The sequence below is a fragment of the Musa acuminata genome, chromosome BXJ3-3, assembly GCF_036884655.1.
Source record: "Musa acuminata AAA Group cultivar baxijiao chromosome BXJ3-3, Cavendish_Baxijiao_AAA, whole genome shotgun sequence".
Lineage (NCBI taxonomy): Eukaryota > Viridiplantae > Streptophyta > Magnoliopsida > Zingiberales > Musaceae > Musa > Musa acuminata.
This window is the reverse complement of record NC_088351.1, coordinates 9,222,382-9,240,128: the sequence shown is the minus strand read 5'-3', so window position 1 is coordinate 9,240,128 and position 17,747 is coordinate 9,222,382. Positions and strand designations below refer to the sequence as shown.

At 40.9% G+C, this 17,747-nt stretch overlaps 2 protein-coding genes across 3 annotated transcripts; both read left to right on the top strand.

The window, feature by feature from the left end:
* The first annotated feature begins 1,400 nt into the window (after positions 1-1,400).
* On the top strand, positions 1,401-5,245 carry LOC135632787 (F-box protein PP2-A13-like). Of its 2 annotated transcripts, XM_065141558.1 has the most exons (5): positions 1,405-1,504; positions 1,895-2,523; positions 2,847-2,965; positions 4,630-4,672; positions 4,777-5,245. In XM_065141558.1, exons 2-5 carry the CDS (start codon positions 2,206-2,208, stop codon positions 4,942-4,944), a joined length of 648 nt encoding a protein of 215 aa, XP_064997630.1. In that variant the 5' UTR covers positions 1,405-1,504; positions 1,895-2,205; the 3' UTR covers positions 4,945-5,245. The 2 variants fall into 2 exon arrangements, with proteins under 2 accessions (XP_064997629.1, XP_064997630.1); XM_065141557.1 differs by having other exon boundaries at positions 1,401-1,504; positions 4,630-5,245.
* Positions 5,246-6,023: 778 nt separating this feature from the next.
* On the top strand, positions 6,024-14,099 carry LOC135634306 (lysophospholipid acyltransferase 1-like). The gene is made up of 8 exons (XM_065144686.1): positions 6,024-6,404; positions 7,932-7,987; positions 9,836-10,056; positions 10,163-10,571; positions 12,409-12,494; positions 13,039-13,102; positions 13,226-13,344; positions 13,694-14,099. Exons 1-8 carry the CDS (start codon positions 6,103-6,105, stop codon positions 13,832-13,834), a joined length of 1,398 nt encoding a protein of 465 aa, XP_065000758.1. The 5' UTR covers positions 6,024-6,102; the 3' UTR covers positions 13,835-14,099.
* Positions 14,100-17,747: the final 3,648 nt, after the last annotated feature.

Genomic DNA, 17,747 nt, shown 5'->3' with positions numbered 1-17,747 from the left:
TGCTCTCTCAACCAATCACAGCGTTGAGACGGCCAAATTGCCTTAGTTTTTCGCCCCTTTTTTTCGTCTCTTTTGTTGCTTTGTTCATCACTGGCCGCAAGAACAGATGGGTAGGCAGGATCTGTGTCTTTGATGACTCAGATCCACGCACTCGGGGTCTGGATTCTTTGCTTACATGTTCTTGCGGGCGTCCCCTTTCCAGGTATCTAGAGGTGCTCTTTTAGATCAAATGATATGATAGCTGGTGAGGCCTGCAGATGGACGTGTGCAGGAAAGATGAGCGAGAGATGCCCAAGAAAAAGGAAAGAAACCTCAGAAAGTTCCAATGTGTTGCCAGCTCCATCCACATGATGCGTCTGTGATGCATCAACCAACCTGCTGCTTTGTGGCAACAAACTAGCCGAGAAGAACCAAAACTTTGGATTTTTGATACAAACACCTTTCAATCAATCTGCAAGATTGCAAAATATATGTGTGTGTGTATATATATATATATTCTCTTTCTCTCTCTCTCTCTCTCTCTAAGATCGATTATTGCATGTGAGTAACCAAACAGCCTTTTGTTTTTCGAGGGCAGAAAGTATTGAGATGATATCAGGGAGAAGGAGAGGCTTAATCTCATCTCTATATTTTCTTGTTATGTCGTAAGAACCCAACTTGAGAGAAAGTTTTATGGTAATCGATGTTAAGCTCATCAACACCAGGAATATAGAAGGCTTCTTCTTCTTCGAGTGGCACTGTCACCATGAGCATTATGACATCATAGAAACGGCGGCATCGTTAAACCCTCATCTCCAGCTTCTTCTGAAAGAGAACCGGATGATGGATGGACACCATAAAATAGCTACAATATCTACATGCATGAAAATAATAATACTGATATAAATCTTGTGCCTCGGAGGGATAAGTCTCCAGCATGAAGCACAAGAAGAACGGAAGGCCAGCTCACCAAATGCAGCCTCCAACATGTACCTGCAAGTTGCCGCCTGTCCCCATCAATCACCCTTCCGTTGTGTGCTCAAAACCTCACCAAGCATGGCTTGCGAAACACGTCCGCGAAGAAGCTTCAATCAATCAGGGCTTTGACCTGGAAAGAAACATATTGATGGCTACTCGTCGAGCAGCCCGGTCTCTTCTCATCCACATCCAATCACTCGACGAGGCAGATTCCACTGCAGTTCATGATGCTTCTTAGTCGATACAAATGATGTGGATGTGAAAGGTTACCCAAATGATCCCAGGGGGCTTCGCTTGACACTAAGAATGCATTCTTAGTGTCAAGCTAAGCCCCCTGGAATTCTTATCGCTTGGCACAGGATGCGCTTGGTAAGCTGTCTCCCTGAACTCTAAAGTTGCTTCTTTTGATTCACATGAGTAGGCAATCTTTGGAATTGTTGTCTCTTGTCCTCAGCGGGCAAACAGGGAGGTATCCCATTGGTCGTCAGCTGTGAGCCCCGCGAGGACTACACTACTTTGTGCGAGCCCCCAAACGAAGGAATATTAAGTAGGTCGAATGATATTTATGTTTTTCTTTCTTGTGTCTATGAAATGACATAAAGTTATCATTTGATCAATATTTTTTAGAGATTAATATTAGTTTGCTTAGCTATATACAATAAATTGTGTGTAATTGAGTGAGTGTATAAGGTATTATTGTCTCCAACCTAGTAATGAACATGAATCCTAATAAATAATCCACTTACGTTAGGTAGCATAGTGATGGACATCTTAGGCATGATCTAGTCAGCAACATGATATGTTAGATGAATATTTTGGACATGTGGAGGAGACGTTCCAATGCATTGCGATTATTATTAGCTCACGAGAATGTTACGTTATGTTGCAACGTTTTTTCGTAATTATGTGAAAAATGACTTATTTTATTTATTTTCAGTGTCCAATAAATAGACCGTAGAGAGGGTCGCAACAGAAGCATCCACAAGAACGAGCTGCTGCGTCCAGAAGCCAAACGGGGAAGCCGGCGAGCTCGCGCGAATTGGAATGGATGGTGGGCTTCGTCTCCTCCTCCTCCTGAATCTGCCGCCTTCCGCGAAGCGATCCGGCGTCGCCCTCCTCCTCTCCTCCAAATCCCTCACCCTCTACCGGTGCCGCCCCAATTAGGCCCCCGTCAAGATCAAGATCGCTCCTTTTCGAGCGGGCGTCTCCGGTGGGGATTTGGATTGGCGGCTGGGGTTGGCGTCTTCCATGGGGAACGGGAACTCGAGCGCCGCGGGGCTGGAGAGGGCAAGCGGCCGGACGGGGCTCGGGGACCTGCCGGAGAGCTGCGTGGCGGGGATCCTGCTACGGCTTGACCCGCCGGAAATCTGCCGGCTGGCTCGGATTTGTCACACCTTCCGGGCTGCGGCGTCTTCTGACGTCGTCTGGGAGACGAAGTTGCCCGGGAATTATATGTATTTGTTGGGGAAGGCGTTGGGCGAGGATAATTCCGACGGGCAAAAGCTTAGCAAGAAGCAGATCTTTGCACTGCTTTGTCGTCGCAATCCCTTTAATGGGGCATACATGGTATGGGTGCAGAATCTTCTCTCCTTTTCATCATTCGACTTAATTCATCCGCATCTTGTAGTTCAACGAAGTAAAAGAGTAAGGGAAACCAAAAAAGAGGGGATTTTTTGTTGTTGAAATAAGCTAATTACGACATCCCATATCTTTTGGATTTGGGGTATTTGGCTTCTATTCGCTTGTCGTATGCAAAGGTGCTCATTTCAGAAGTAAATGAAAGTTACCTGATTTGATGATAAATTTTATAACTCAATTATCATTTTTCTGATTTGGTGGCTGTTTTTCTTATATAGATGAAACTTCTTTATTTTGGGTGAATCGTGTAGGAATTTTGCCTGGAGAAAAGCCGATGTTTGATTTGTATGTCGATTTCTTCAAAGGCAATGTCGATAACGGGGATCGACGATAGGAGATACTGGAACTTTATTCCTACTGCTGAATCTAGGTAAATGCCTTCCCTAGTTTTCGATGCTTAAATATGTCATGTTGTTATCGTCTCTGGTTAAGTTTCTGCTTTGATTACCATAACCATTAATCAGAATATTTAAGGCTCTGCTTTACTTCAGAAAGTTAATATTTGTTAACATACGTCTGAGAAATATGTGATTTTACTTACTTTGAAGTACGATCTAGCTCGTGCTTGTCGATCTTACATTGTGAGCTTAAGTACATGTGCTACCTTGAGTTAAGTTGTATCGTTAGTGTTCTCTTTTAATATGCTTGTATCTATGTCATAATTTTGCGGTAGGGTTGAATTATATGAAAACTTGTGGTTGGATTGTTTGACTGTAAGGGTTGGTACAAAGCCTGACCACTCGATTATAAATTTTGCGGTAGGGTTGGATTGCTTGTCTACTTGGATTGGCTTAATAGGTTGTTGCTGCATAATGTCATTATCAGCTTATACAACATCTATACAGAACTATCAAGTATGTTACTGTGGTGACAGCTTGACCACTCGGTTACTGTATCTTCTCCCATTCCACACTACTCACTTCTCGTGTTTCCAGCTTTAGTTTTGCTTCAGTACTGCATATTTATTCCATTGAATTTGTGGATCATGTTATTTGAACTACCTCTCTGGCATCTTTATGTTGGAATGAATGGCTAGTAATACCAAAGTATCTTGCTTGACGTAAAAGACAGCCTAGTTAATTGGTTCAACATCTACTGTTACATAAAAGAACAAACCAATTAACGCTAGCTGCCAGGTACACATAACCAATGTGTGGTGCATCTCCTTCCTGCACCATATCATGATGTGAACATTCTCATCTTCCCAGCTTTAGTTTTGCTTCTATACTGCAAATTTATTCCATTGAATTTGTAGATCATGTTATTTAAACTTCCTCTCTGGCATCTTTATGTCGTAATGAATGACTAGTAATTCCAAAGTATCTTACTTGACGTAAAAGACAGCCTCGTTAAGTGGTTCAACATCTACTGTTACATAGAAGGACAAACCAATTAACTCTAGTTGCCGGATGCACATAACCAGTGTGTGGTGCATCTCCATCCCGCACCATATCATGATGTAAACATTATTATTTCTTAGCTCTTCAACATCGTATCCCACCTTAAGGCTTTTTAAGTGTATCTTTGCTTTTGTAAAATTTAGATTTTATATGAGAACATCCTTCGGTAGAATGAACAACAAATATACACTGTGACTGCTGGGTTTGTAGATTGTTATGTAGTGATATTTCTTTCCTTTGGTGATTCCCGTATGCATTATTAGCATTTTCTTTACTGAAGTGTACCTATTTCAAGACGATTTAACATTTTGGGAGACTGACTGATGATACTCGGAAGGATTTCCAGTCATCAATGTCTCTCAGAATATTGGATCGCATTATTATGCTGGGTGCAATCTAATTAATACCTTGCTTTACCAATTGAAACACTTAACTGGAATACTGAGCAAAGGTACTATAGACCAGAAATCCAGAATTATTCATCGACAATTCAGCCCGTGCTATTTGTCATTATAGAATGATGAACAACCGCAGCTGCAACCGTGCACTGTTCTGTAGTTTTGATTCTCATTCATCCTAATAGAATTTTGTGATTTGTACAAAGTAAACTGACATGAAGCTCGTTACCTTGTAGGTTTCACATGGTTGCATACCTTCATCAAATATGGTGGCTTGAGGTACGTGGGGAAGTAGAATTCTGCTTTCCAGAAGGTATATACAGCCTATTTTTTCGACTTCATTTAGGTAGAGCCATTAGACGACTTGGCCGCCGCGTCTGCAGCCCCGAGCACATACATGGATGGGACAAGAAGCCAGTAAGATTTCAACTATCAACGTCGGATGGTCAACTTGCTCAATCCAAGTGTTATCTAGACGAACCAGGAAGTTGGCTCCATTACCACGTAGGAGATTTTGCTATCAGGAGCTCCAGTGCACCAATCAAAATTAAGTTCTCAATGATACAGATCGACTGCACACACACAAAAGGTGGCCTCTGCGTTGACTCTGTTTCCATTTGGCCCAAAGGCTTTAGGCCAGCAATTGCATCCTATCATCTCTTTTAGCTTATAATGATGAGCGAGTTATAAGTAGTATTTTGCTGTCACAGCCTTGTGGATGTACATATTATTTATTCCTCATGTAATGCCAAGGGTGAGGTTTTTTTTCTTTTCCCCCTTCTAATGTATTTCTTCTTCCTTTTTTGTCTATAAAATGAACATAGAAAAAATAAAACATCCATTGGGAATGTATTTTGGTGTAATAGAGATCATTGCTTCTCGTTTTCTCTATCTCAGCTAATAACACAAGCCACAAATAAAACACATGTGAATTTTACTGTATTTTAATTCCAATCAAATTAATGACTAACAAAAAAGTATTCAAATCATCCCAATTTAAATATTAATATTTTAATATCAATTTAAGCGAGTCCTATCACTCGTGGGACCCGTTGTCCACCAACCTGGATGCAGAACCGGCAAACCATTTAAGAGCCGTCGATTCCATTTGGGAGCCATTTATTACCACTCATTTTAAACGTACCGCTATGTCGATATACTCGAGGCAACATTATCGAGCGGTTGATATCGGACCCTCACGTGTCTCGTCGCACCGCCCCACCCCCGCCCCCACGAGTTCTGAGAGCGCCTCAAATGGCGTCCTGTCTCTGGTCGCGTACCCACTGGCGTACCCAATTGCAGACCCGGTGTACGTCGTGCGGAGACTTGTCAGAGTTAACTTTCGGCGACTCGCCATTGGTGGGTAGGTTCGCAGGGACAGTTACGTCGAGTCGACGCAGGATGTGTCAGAGCGTCGGAGCCCCCGTCCGTAAAACCCGTCGATATCGAGCTTTTACTCACCCCTCTTGCCTCCGACCCCCACGGGAACCCATTAAAACCAGCCACTAACGGACTGCGAGGAGGGGAACTTACGAGGAGCGAACTCCGATACAACCCATGTGGGCCCCGCCCAGTTGAATCGAATCAGGCTAACCTCTGATCGTTCCCATCGGTGCAAGTTAATATAAATAGGATTTGATATCTCCGTCGTGCGGTCAAGAGGCGAAACCCTTCTTCTCCTCCTTTCTTGCGCTCGATCGCTCGCTCCCATGGCGATGGAGATGGCGTCGATGGCGGCGGCGATCGGGGTCTCCGTCCCCGTCCTCCGCTTCCTCTTCTGCTTCGTGGCCACGATTCCCGTGAGCCTCGCGTGGCGGCTGGTCCCCGGGACGCTACCGCGACACCTCTACGCCGCCCTCTCGGGGGCGGTCCTCTCCTACCTCTCTTTCGGCGCCTCCTCCAACCTCCACTTCCTGATCCCCATGTCCGTGAGCTACGCCTCCATGCTCTTCATCCGCCGCTACGCCGGCGCTATTACCTTCTTCGCTGGCTTCGGTTATCTCATCGGATGGTACGATCCTGCTCCGATTGATGCTCAATTCGATCTTAATTTTGTTATATCACATTGGATCTGGTGGTTTATTTAGGTTCTTGTAGAAATCCTAATGGCTGGGAAGATTAGGGTGTTTTGATTTCGCGAGAGATAATTCCTTTATTTGGTCTCGGTTGTGGTGTGAAAAAATTCGTGATGTGCAGTAGTATCTTTCTACTTTTGGTGTGAGCAAACCAAGTGCCATGCTGGGTCTAACAAAGACGCTCATTTCTTCCAAATTCAGTTCTTGCTTTATTTAATGCTGAGTATCAGCATTATAGCGTTTAAAGACGGGAATAGGATAATAAATTTGAGCCTATAATTTCCATCCAATGTTATTTCAGAGCTAATATGACAACCAAGATAATTAACGCTGTCCATATTCAAGTTATGAAGAGGTATAGATTTGGAGATTGCTTGTATAACAAAATTAGGTTCATGCAAAATATAGGTTAAACAATAACTTACCATCCAAATCATCCAAAGCAAGACTGCCAAAGAACAAATGGGGCCAAGAAGTAGTCAACGAGGGTGGATGGACATTAAAAGAGTATCAAAAGAATTATTTGCTGATGCTGAAAGAATTTATGGGATGGTTGGCAGTAAAGTAGCTTAAGAACTTAGTCAAACGAGGGTTGTTAATTATGCCATTGAAGTCGTGTTCAGAATTAGATGCACTATTTCGGAATTTTGACTCATCAGCACTTAAATTTTGACTTGATTCAGTCAAGAGAATTTTGAGTGGAGGTTTTGTAAAGACAACAGAAACTAGAAATTTTATTTTTATTTCAATAAAAAGTGGAAAACACTGTAACATAATTCTATTCTGCTTTTGGTAGACCATCATACTATATTTGAATGTCTTTATAATCACTTGTGAGTCAAAGCAATAGTTATGGTGACACTCATTTCTCGCACTAGAACTTAACATACTTGTCAAAACCTCTTGTTCTTACAGTTCTATGGATTTTAATGTGATTTGTGATGTATAACAATTATTAGAAAATAATCGAGTTAGGGTTGTAACTATAAGTGCTACAGATGGGCCGATGAGAGGAAAGGAAGCGATAACATGGGAGCTCCTCTAAGCGTTCCACTCGGTGGAGCTACTCTTGGATGAATTTTCAACGTTATTGGGGAGCCTGTTTATAATTTAGGTCCTAAGGAACCTTCATAGACCTGCAACTGCAACTGCCTTCGAGATTCTTCTTCGACTTTGAAGAACCTTCTTAATAATTAAATCTCTTTCTCTGTTCCCTGCGTGATTAGTGTGTACGTCCTACTAGTATTATGAATACATTGATCCGAAGCAAGAATTTCTGCATTACCACTCTATTTGTAGGATCAGCCATGTCTTGTAGCTACATCATGCTGGCGTATGTGCGCTTGTTTGCTTTGATGATTCATGATAACACTCTTTTGATTTAGTTCTTACTATTAGCTTTTGAAGTTGCTAATCATGGTCTCTTCTTGGCAACCTTTTCTAATTTCCTTATTTCTATGTAGCCATGTATATTATATGAGTGGGGATGCATGGAAGGAAGGAGGGATTGATGCAACAGGTAATGAGGTTTGGCTTGTGTTAATCAAGCATTTCATTAATAAAATTTAGTTTTATATGTTTTCTTTTCTTGCCTCTTAATTATAAGCTTTGACCCGAAGAGATGCATTGTGTAAATCTATTTTCAGGTCAATATTAGTGGACTTCATTTGATTTCCTAATTTGTGCTTAAGGGAAATCTGCTGAATAGAACTCATCTCATCTTCTTGTTCACATGAAGTAGGAGATTGTGCAGACAAAATGCAAATAATTTGCTTGGGCGTATTTCTTAGACCTGAAAGGAACAGCTTATCTTGAGTCTCTAACTTTTGACTTTTGGGGAAGTAACTAATTTTTCAGATGTTTACTGTTAAAATTAGCATGAAACATGCATCATAATTAACAAATATGAACCCTAAACAACTGGCATACATCAATATCAGTTAGTGATCAAAGATTCTTGAACTAATTGTTACTTTTCCTAAATTAGTTTTATGGTTTATGATGATGGGTTCATAGATTAGTTTTAGAAAAATATGAGGCAAAGTGAACTGATTCCTCTGAAACTTTTCATCAATTAGATTTGATCCTTTCTGTCACACTAAACAAGCTTGTTGCAAATACTTTTTTGAACCGACTATCTTTTTTTATCTCAGATTTTTTTTATAAAATAAAGGAAAAATGTGAAACATGAATTTTCTGAATATTTCCCCAATCTTACACCTTGTTTCTTGCATGTTGATGAAGAGAGCATATGGATACATCTTAGCATATCTAGCTATTGTCAAGAAACAATCTGAAAGCAGATGTATCAAAATATCTGTTTTTATGTTTTAGGAAAGGAAAAATGTTTAGCTATGATAAACGTTCAACAAATCTGAGCTCAAAGGTAGAGCTCGATCTTTCTGAAACCTTATGTCCCCTTGAAAATGCTCAACGGTGGAGCAAAGAGCTTTTTGATTCATAACGTATGCTTTTGAGAAATCTTGGGCCAAAACAGAAAGCTTACAGCATATACAAATGGTAGGGGGCATTGTTACTCTTCTATGGGTCTTGTTGATATGGCACTTGCCACGTGGCATTCCCTTTCACGTGCAGCAACAAACTAAGATTTGTAGTATCCATGCATTAAGTGACTCATCCTGTGTTTTTTAGTGTTTTCTGAATACTGTTACGACCTCAGGAAGATATTAAGTTAATCTAAGAGAAACTTGACCGAGCCTCACCTAACATTAAGGAATTAGTTATGTAAGCATGAGTATCCTAGAGAAAGCTTTTGTTGACAGTCATGGCCTTTTCAGCCAAGTCATGATGCTTGGACATGGAAGTTCCACAGGAACCCACATATATCTTTCCTTGGCAGCACAAGAGTTGCACTATTGTCACATTGATAGTATCTAGTAGCCATGAGATATAGTTCACCTCCTGAATTTGATTTGTGTTTCTGCTTTACTGATAAGCAAGGGCAAAGCTTATTTTTCCATATTAACACTGCTTGGGCTTCTAGTAACATGAACCTATGTCAAAGATCAGAGATATGAACTCCTGGTGATTGCATCTGCTAGAACAAGATATCATTTCTTTGCGGAACATGCACTACGCCGCACTGCATTAGGATGACTCTTTATTAGTTTAATTACTACCATCTGGGAAGTCTGGTTTAGAAGTATCCAACTGTGAAGTTTTACATTTTGTACTCATCGAGTCAGCAACCTTTGGAAGTTCAACTCTTAAATGCCTACTCATAAGGACTTTTTTGGTAGCAGACAATCGAACATTAGTGTATGTTTTGGAGACATGGAAGTAGCATCATTCAATATGTGTAACTTGCTTTAATGGTGACTCAGATAATTCCCTTCTCCCATTGTAGGAGCTTTAATGGTGCTGACTCTCAAGGTTATATCATGTGCAATAAATTACAGCGACGGGTTACTGAAGGAAGAAAGCTTATGTGAGGCTCAGAAAAAGAATCGATTAGTTCGTTGCCCCTCTTTAGTTGAATATATTGGTTACTGCCTCTGCTGTGGAAGTCACTTTGCGGGTCCTGTATATGAGATGAAGGATTATCTTGAATGGACAGAACACAAAGGAGTATGTGCAGCATATGTCATTTTCCTTTGCATTTGTAAAGCAGATTAACTGTTTGCCTTTCCTCCAGGTTATGTTCTCTGGCTAACAATTTTTTGACTTTGTTCAGATTTGGGCTTCTTCCACTAACAGTCCATTACCATCACCTCTTGGTGCAACATTGCGAGCTCTACTTCAAGCTGCTATATGTATGGGCTTGTACTTGCAATTAGTACCACATTTCCCACTTTATCGGTTCAACGAACCCATATACTATGAATGGGGTTTCTGGCACAGGCTGTTCTACCAGTACATGTCTGGATTTACAGCCCGTTGGAAGTACTACTTTATCTGGTCAATCTCAGAAGCTTCGATTATCATATCTGGGTTTGGTTTCAGTGGCCGGTCAGATTCCTCTCCTCCCAAGCCACAATGGGACCGTGCAAAAAATGTTGATATTCTTGGTGTGGAGTTTGCAACTAGTGCAGTTCAGTTGCCTCTTGTATGGAACATCCAAGTCAGCACTTGGTTACGCCACTGTGAGTTTCCTAACTTAGGTTTTAGAGGGATTTGGTTTTTGCATTATGTCTTCAATTGTTAGATTCAGAAGCAGAAAGGTTATCATGTGCTTCTCTATAGGCATATATCTTGTTGGCCAATTTCTTTATTAGAGTGGTTGCTTATGTGGATTGTGCGGCACTTTGCTGCTCCTGCCTGAGAGCCTCTTGGATATAGGTTGACATGAAATTTGCATATGGACCAATTTAGCCCGTTGGTGTTTATTAATGTGTGCACATATATATTTGCTTTCTTGTGCGCATGCTTTGCTAGAAGTGGATGTTACAACACAACCTAGTTGTGATAGGGAAGCTTTGACATTAGTCCTTATGACCTCCATTCATCACATGTTGAACTTGTTCACCGTTCGAATTGTATTACCCGTACCAAGTAGTATGTACCAGTCCACCAGTTGATTGGTACGCGAACCGCCTGCTACCAGGCGGTATCCATTGGCGAACAGAACGAGGAGTACGACGGTGAGGAAGACGAGGCTGCGGTGCTCTTTGGACAGAGAAGGCATGACGGAGAAGAGAGTTGGATGTGGTGGGACATGAAGAAGCACTATGTCGGGCAAAACGTGGTAGGGGGTGGGTCCTCGCTTCGTTGGGTGAAATGCAGTGGGGGCGGAGGGATTGTGACCGCTGTGGTCAGGGAGGTTGCGATCAACAGCGAAGGAAGGGATCCTAGCCCGGGTAGGACTGTTGCTTCCTCTTCTCGCTCTCGCCATCATCTTGGTCTTCTTCCTCACAGTTGTTGAGGGCGACGGCGGCGGGGGAGCGGGAGATGAGCTCGCCTTGGGCTGGATCCCCACCGGATCCGGCTGTCATGAAAGCATTGCGGAGTGCCTCGCGGGGGATGAGTTCGAGTTGGTGATGTGGACGACGCGTTGCATTCTCGCCCATTCCACCATCACCCCGTTTCCATCTCTCGAGATGGAAAGGGGATATTTTTATAAACAAATGTATATAAACATATATATATGTTTATATATATATATATGTTTATATATATATATATATATATATATATATAAACATATGTTTATATTTTTATATACATATGTATATAAAAATACATATACTTAGCGGTATGCTAGGATATATCGCTTGGTATGCTGTATCGTACCATACCAAGTAAAGCTCGGTACATTGGTACGGTACAAAATTAAAAATCTTAGTTTGAACTAGGGTTCTCAATTTTGATGTGTACCGCTCGGTACAGGCGATACGTACCGGTCCGAGAGGATACCGGTACGCGGACCATCCTCTACCGGATAGTACCAGTGTTTTGATCGGTACCAAGATGTACCGCCTCGGATTTCAACTGTTACCAAGGCACACCGATCAGTACGCCCTGGTGTGGTAGGTGAAGGTATTTTAACCTAGCGTACCGATGGTATATACCAGTACGTACCGTATCGAGCAGAGTTCAGTACGCCGATACGGACTGGTATTCAAATCCCTAGTTTGAACAACAATTAATGAAGTAGATGAGCTCCTAAGGACACATAGAAGTGTAGAACAATTCGAATGCAACTATCAACTTTGAGAAGAATGGTAAAAGGAGCTCAATTATTTGGCTGAGGTTATGCTTGTTTTTTCACTTTAATTAGGTGGTCATGGTGATTACTAGTTTACTAGTAATCTATGATATGCCAATTCTTTTACTATTACATGATGCTAAAGTTTCTAAACTTTAGCTAAATGCTACTTGGTTTTGCCATGCTTCTTCTATTTCAGTAGTATGTACCGATCAATCTGCTGTGAAATGTTTTGTTAAGTAGAGCAAGTAATCTGAGAGGCCATGTTGTTTCAGATGTATACGAGAGGCTCATTCAGAAAGGGAAGAAACCTGGATTCTTTCAGTTGCTGGCTACACAGACAATTAGCGCCGTTTGGCATGTGAGTTATGCATGAGCTTTTGCTGGTAAAATTATGAATGCAATAATGAGGTGTTATATACTGGGAAAAGTAAACTTCATTTTTCCAGTTTTGGACTGTTAATATATATTTGATTTTTATGCAAGTTTGCGTGCAAGTATTAGCTTAATAAGGATTAATATAGTTCTCTATGGTTCACATGGTATTTCTTTCTGGGGCTAATATCTAATCTTTGAGATGATTTCGAGTATCTTTCAACTTATCTTGAACTTTACTCCCACAATGTTGTCTCAATATAATCTAAAAATTCCATGGACGTCCAGGAAGATGGAGATTTGTGTTTCTGCATTATAGATCCATGAAGGTTTTGCTTTAGATATCATTGAAAAGCTCATTTTGGATGTCATAATAAACGTTTTCATTACTAGATACACTTTTAAGATAACTAGGAAAACAGATGATGTAGATTAACTTCTATTCGTAAGTTAATGTTTATTGCTTACAGAAAACATTTATTGCTTACAGAATTTCTCAGTAACATTAATTTCTCTCCATGTTTAAACAGGGATTGTATCCTGGATATATTATATTCTTTGTTCAATCAGCATTGATGATTGCAGGTTCACGAGGTAAGTTTCTACCAAAATTTTGTCTAGGCTAAGCTGTGTCTTGCATTGCATTTATTCATGAATTTATGAAACTGCTTGGACTCTCTTTTCCGTTTGTTTATGTCCTTCCTTTCCATTGAACAGTAATCTACAGATGGCAGCAAGCTGTTAACGTGAAGAATTTTTTGTTCAGAAAGATGCTGACGTTTACAAACTTCGCCTACACTCTGCTTGTCCTCAACTACTCCTGCATTGGCTTCATGGTTAGATATTGAAGGAGACTTTTCCTATTTTGTGCATATAGATATGCTTTGGGTTTGCAAACAGCACTCTACATATTGTTGGAGGCTCATCTTTTTTTTTATTTGGGCAGTTCTTAGTGTCCTTTTCCATCTGTTACTTATAATGGTTACTTGGGCCATTTTTCCACATTTTTTGACAGAAAGTAGTTTGTGAAGTAGGCTTTACATTTGCTCGTTTAGTATGGTGCAGGTGTAAAATTGCATCAGGAAACATGATATCAGACTCCTAAATGAAAAAATAGTTGTGTGAAATAGGGTTTTTTTTCATCTGCAGAAGAGGCATTTATTTAATTATTTCCTTTTTTTGAAGGTCCTGAGCATGAAAGAGACCCTTGCAGCTTACCGGAGTGTATACTTTGTTGGCACTGTTGTTCCAGTCATAGTTATCCTGCTCGGTTACATCATTAAACCAGCTAGGCCTGTGAGGTCTAAAACTCAGAAAACCCACTAAGAGAAAACTTGTCCATTTTATTGTGATGGGAGAAGAGGTGAATGAATATTCAAGCTTCTGGTTCCTGGGGGTTTTTCCTGTATTTGAAGCCGGTAAAAGCCATTTGTTTGTTCCTAGCTTTCTTTATTTCTAGTTTCTGGGTGTTATGTAAACTATACACTCTTGGCTTGGGTCCTATTATTTGATTTGCTAATTTGTATTGATGGTATGTTCAACATTTTTATGCAAAGCGATCGGGAGTAAAGACATCATTTTAGAGCTGAAATGCTATCCCCTGTGGTTGATTGAGCAGAAAAGCGCATTTGTCTATTTCTCTTCTGTAATTTAGGTTTAGCAGTCAACCCATTGCATTTCATGTTTGATCCTGTGGTATTATAGATGAAAAGATCAAAGCTTCTGGATATTTTTTCTTTAGATATATCAGAGTAGATAAAAGCGACCGGAGTTTTGAGTTATGAAAATGATCTCTCTATATTTAATATAGAGAAAAGATTCCATATCATTGACCTTCCTAAACTTTGCATTTGGAGAATAGACCGAAAGAACTCACAGCTAGTGTTTTCTGCCATTTTTTCTGCATCGTATCTTACATCATCTAATTAGAAGATAGCTACTGGATATACATGTGTAGAGAAACTTGGGTAGATGGAGTAAGTTCTTTATGCAGATGCCAATGCTTGTTTACTAATCATCAGCCATGTCAATTGTTGCTTGTCATTTACATGCATGACCCTTTGTTGTCTATATGTTCTTCCATGTAATACGACTCAATAATCTTTTTGTTGCTAAAAGATTCTCCTTGTTGGTTTCTGCTACTTTAAACAATTCCCAATTCATTTCATGGTCAGTGTAATTAAAGGTTTTCGAGTGTTTTGGTAAAGAGTTCAACCAGATGAGCATTTTGAAGACCCTGTATGTGGTCTGATAGTCGGATTTATGGCTAATCATTGATGTAGGCGAAGTTGACCTTCTGATGGTTTTTATCTACTGGCCAATTTGCCAACCCTTCTTACATTTTGTCCCCGTAAAGTGAGTGGAACTCAAAAGTCAACATTGACTAGGAGTTCACTTTGGATGTGAGAAGAAGATGAAACCATTGTTTACCATTTATTTCATTAGGTGGACTTTAGAGGGGCAGCTCTTTTGAAGGGGTGTCTCGTCATACATGTTCCCAGTCAATCTTCTTGTTCTTGGTCTATTCCATTCCAATGAAGTGCCTCTGTTGACGGTGTGGTGTGTGCTTTTATTATTTACTTCATTATAATAGACAAAGAAAAAAGATGGCTGACGTCCAGACCACCTACCATGAATTGCCTCTGCTGACAGTGGGGTGGGTGCTTTACTATATTTGTCCGTGGTAGGTCTGACTCCATCAAAGTAGTAGGAACTTGTCTGCGGCATATAATTGGATGTAAGATTCTCTGCCACTGGAATGATGATGATCACACTTGGCTTTCTGATTGGACAATGACTTTTGCCTATCAAAAACCTAAAGCTTTCGCATCCAGATTTTGCATATCTTAAAGCAACCATTAACTGGTAGTGGCTTAGGCCATATTATCTTTTCTTTATCCCCTTTCAATCTATACCTGATGTATCTTTATGATGCTTTGGCGCTGTTTCACATGGTCTCGTGTATCCATCCATCCCTCTCAATCATATACAAATATTTTACTTGGCAATGTGTTACGGTTATCTCACATTTAGGTGTCATTCGCTACCACCACGCTGTCAATTAGGAATACTTAAGCCTTCTAAACTCATACCCAACCCCCATGTGCTTGCTTAATGTTGTTGATAAGCGGTCTTTTCTAATGGTGACTTAACCACGGTTGATGTCAACGCTTGACTCGTCGTTTGTTGAGTTCCCGATGGAAGTCTTCGTATGCCACAAGTCATCAAGTCGATGCCAGCAAACATTACACCTCACTCACTGTGTTTCAGCTGGTGGGTTGACATCAATGAGACAGCATCGGGATCCGGAGATATATATATATATGCAGGACCTCTCACCAACTTAGCTGACATTTCAAATGATCCAACTTTAGCCACCACAGTGTCTCATCTGCTCTCGATGAGCCAGCCTTGGGTGCATGATTCCGTGAGGCTCTTGAATAAAATATTGATCATAGCCTAATAAAAAAGAATCAGTGAGTCTGATCCATTCCTTCGTTGGTTGGGTCTCTTCTTTTTTTTCATCTCTTTCCTTGGAACATGAGAAGAAGTTTATAGCTTCTAATTAACTGCAAAATGTCTTCCCATTGATTTTAGCTGCCAAAATCACCCGAGTTAATAGTAGCAGCTGAGTACCTGTTTTAGAGGACTTGAGATTTGGTTCCCAAACGATGCCAGGAGTTGGTGGCACGCAGGAAGTGATGGCCGAGGATTGAGATATATGAACTAATTTATGTATGAAGAAGATATGCTCGTCTCTTGCTATCATTCATTCATTCATTCATTCATTTTGTCTGTGCATGTACAGACCATAAACAAACACCGTTGAGGTTTGATCCATACGAAGACATAAAACGATTAAGTATGGTCATGTGGTTGAGTCCTATGACAGATTTAAGAATGCTTCCTTCATAAATCAAGCATGATTTACGAAGAAATCTTGCTTACTGTAACCTGCAAAAAAGGATCAAAACAGTCTTATGTGATGAGATAGATGTCTTGTGTGATGTATTTGCTCGAGTGTTACCTTCTTTGTTAGGGAGGTTTTGAAACCTCAAATTTCTTCAAAATTTGTTTCAAGTAGGAATCGAATGTTAAATTACTTTTAAAAGATTGGTCAAAGATTTTTTTTTTTTTTTTTTTTTTTGCTTTGTTGAGTGATTTCAAGTGCGAAATACTTTTTATGAAATATCGTCTTCATCGTAAGATCCTATTATCAATACCCATTTTTATCATTTATTTTTTTAATAAAAATATAAAATATACATGTCATGACTAAAACTAAAACAAGAATTATATTTTTAGAGGCTATCCTTTTTAGAAAATAAAAATTACAAATAGGAGTTACCATCAATCTTTTAAAGTTGTAAAAACATAATCAATACCATAAAGACATGTTAATGAACTATGAAATTTCTTGAGGTCAAATAATCCCTAGCTATACCGTACATACAGCATCATCATCATCATCATCATATATATATATATGTATATTATTGATATGGGAGAATCACAACTTACCCGTGAGCCACGCCACACGACCTTTTTATTCTTGTCATTGGATCGCTCAAGTACCAAGATTCCTTCCCGGTATCCGCCCGTGAAGCCAACATTACTTTGCTCTTCTCAACTCATGTACTAAAGCAAGCTTAAAAGAATCACTTTTAACCCTGTTTTGTCATGGAATTATTATCCTACGTTACCGATGGGCCAAGTTTCCATGTTTCCTCAAAGGAATCAGCAACGTTGGCGCGAATCTCATCGCGGATCGCTGCTCATCCGACGGATACCACCCCTTCTTAATAATACGTACACTCGTCGATGACTCGGGTGGACCCACGGGAGATAAATTACGGCACTCCTTTACGTACTAACGATGCGTCGACCCCTCACACCACGCCCGGCGGGCCCCGCGGAGTGGTGTGACACGACGCCCGTAGGGTGCGCCGTCGCTTTCCCGGGACCGCGTGGCGGCCGTCGGGTTCGCGGGCTGTCGGTGGCCGCGGGCCCCGTCCCGACCCTACCTCCCGAGGTCACCCTAAATTTTCACCGAGCATTTTCACCGACACGCGGGTCCCACGCCGGGTGAGAGGGCGGCCGGCCGCGCGGGCCCCTCGTGGTCGTCGCGATCGCCGCTTCCGTTTCACAGGAAGGAGGGAGAGGGAAGGAGCAGAGCGTTTCTGTTCGTGGGAGGGGTTGGCGACGTGGAACAGTAGTGGTTACGCAGCGGTCGGGGGGG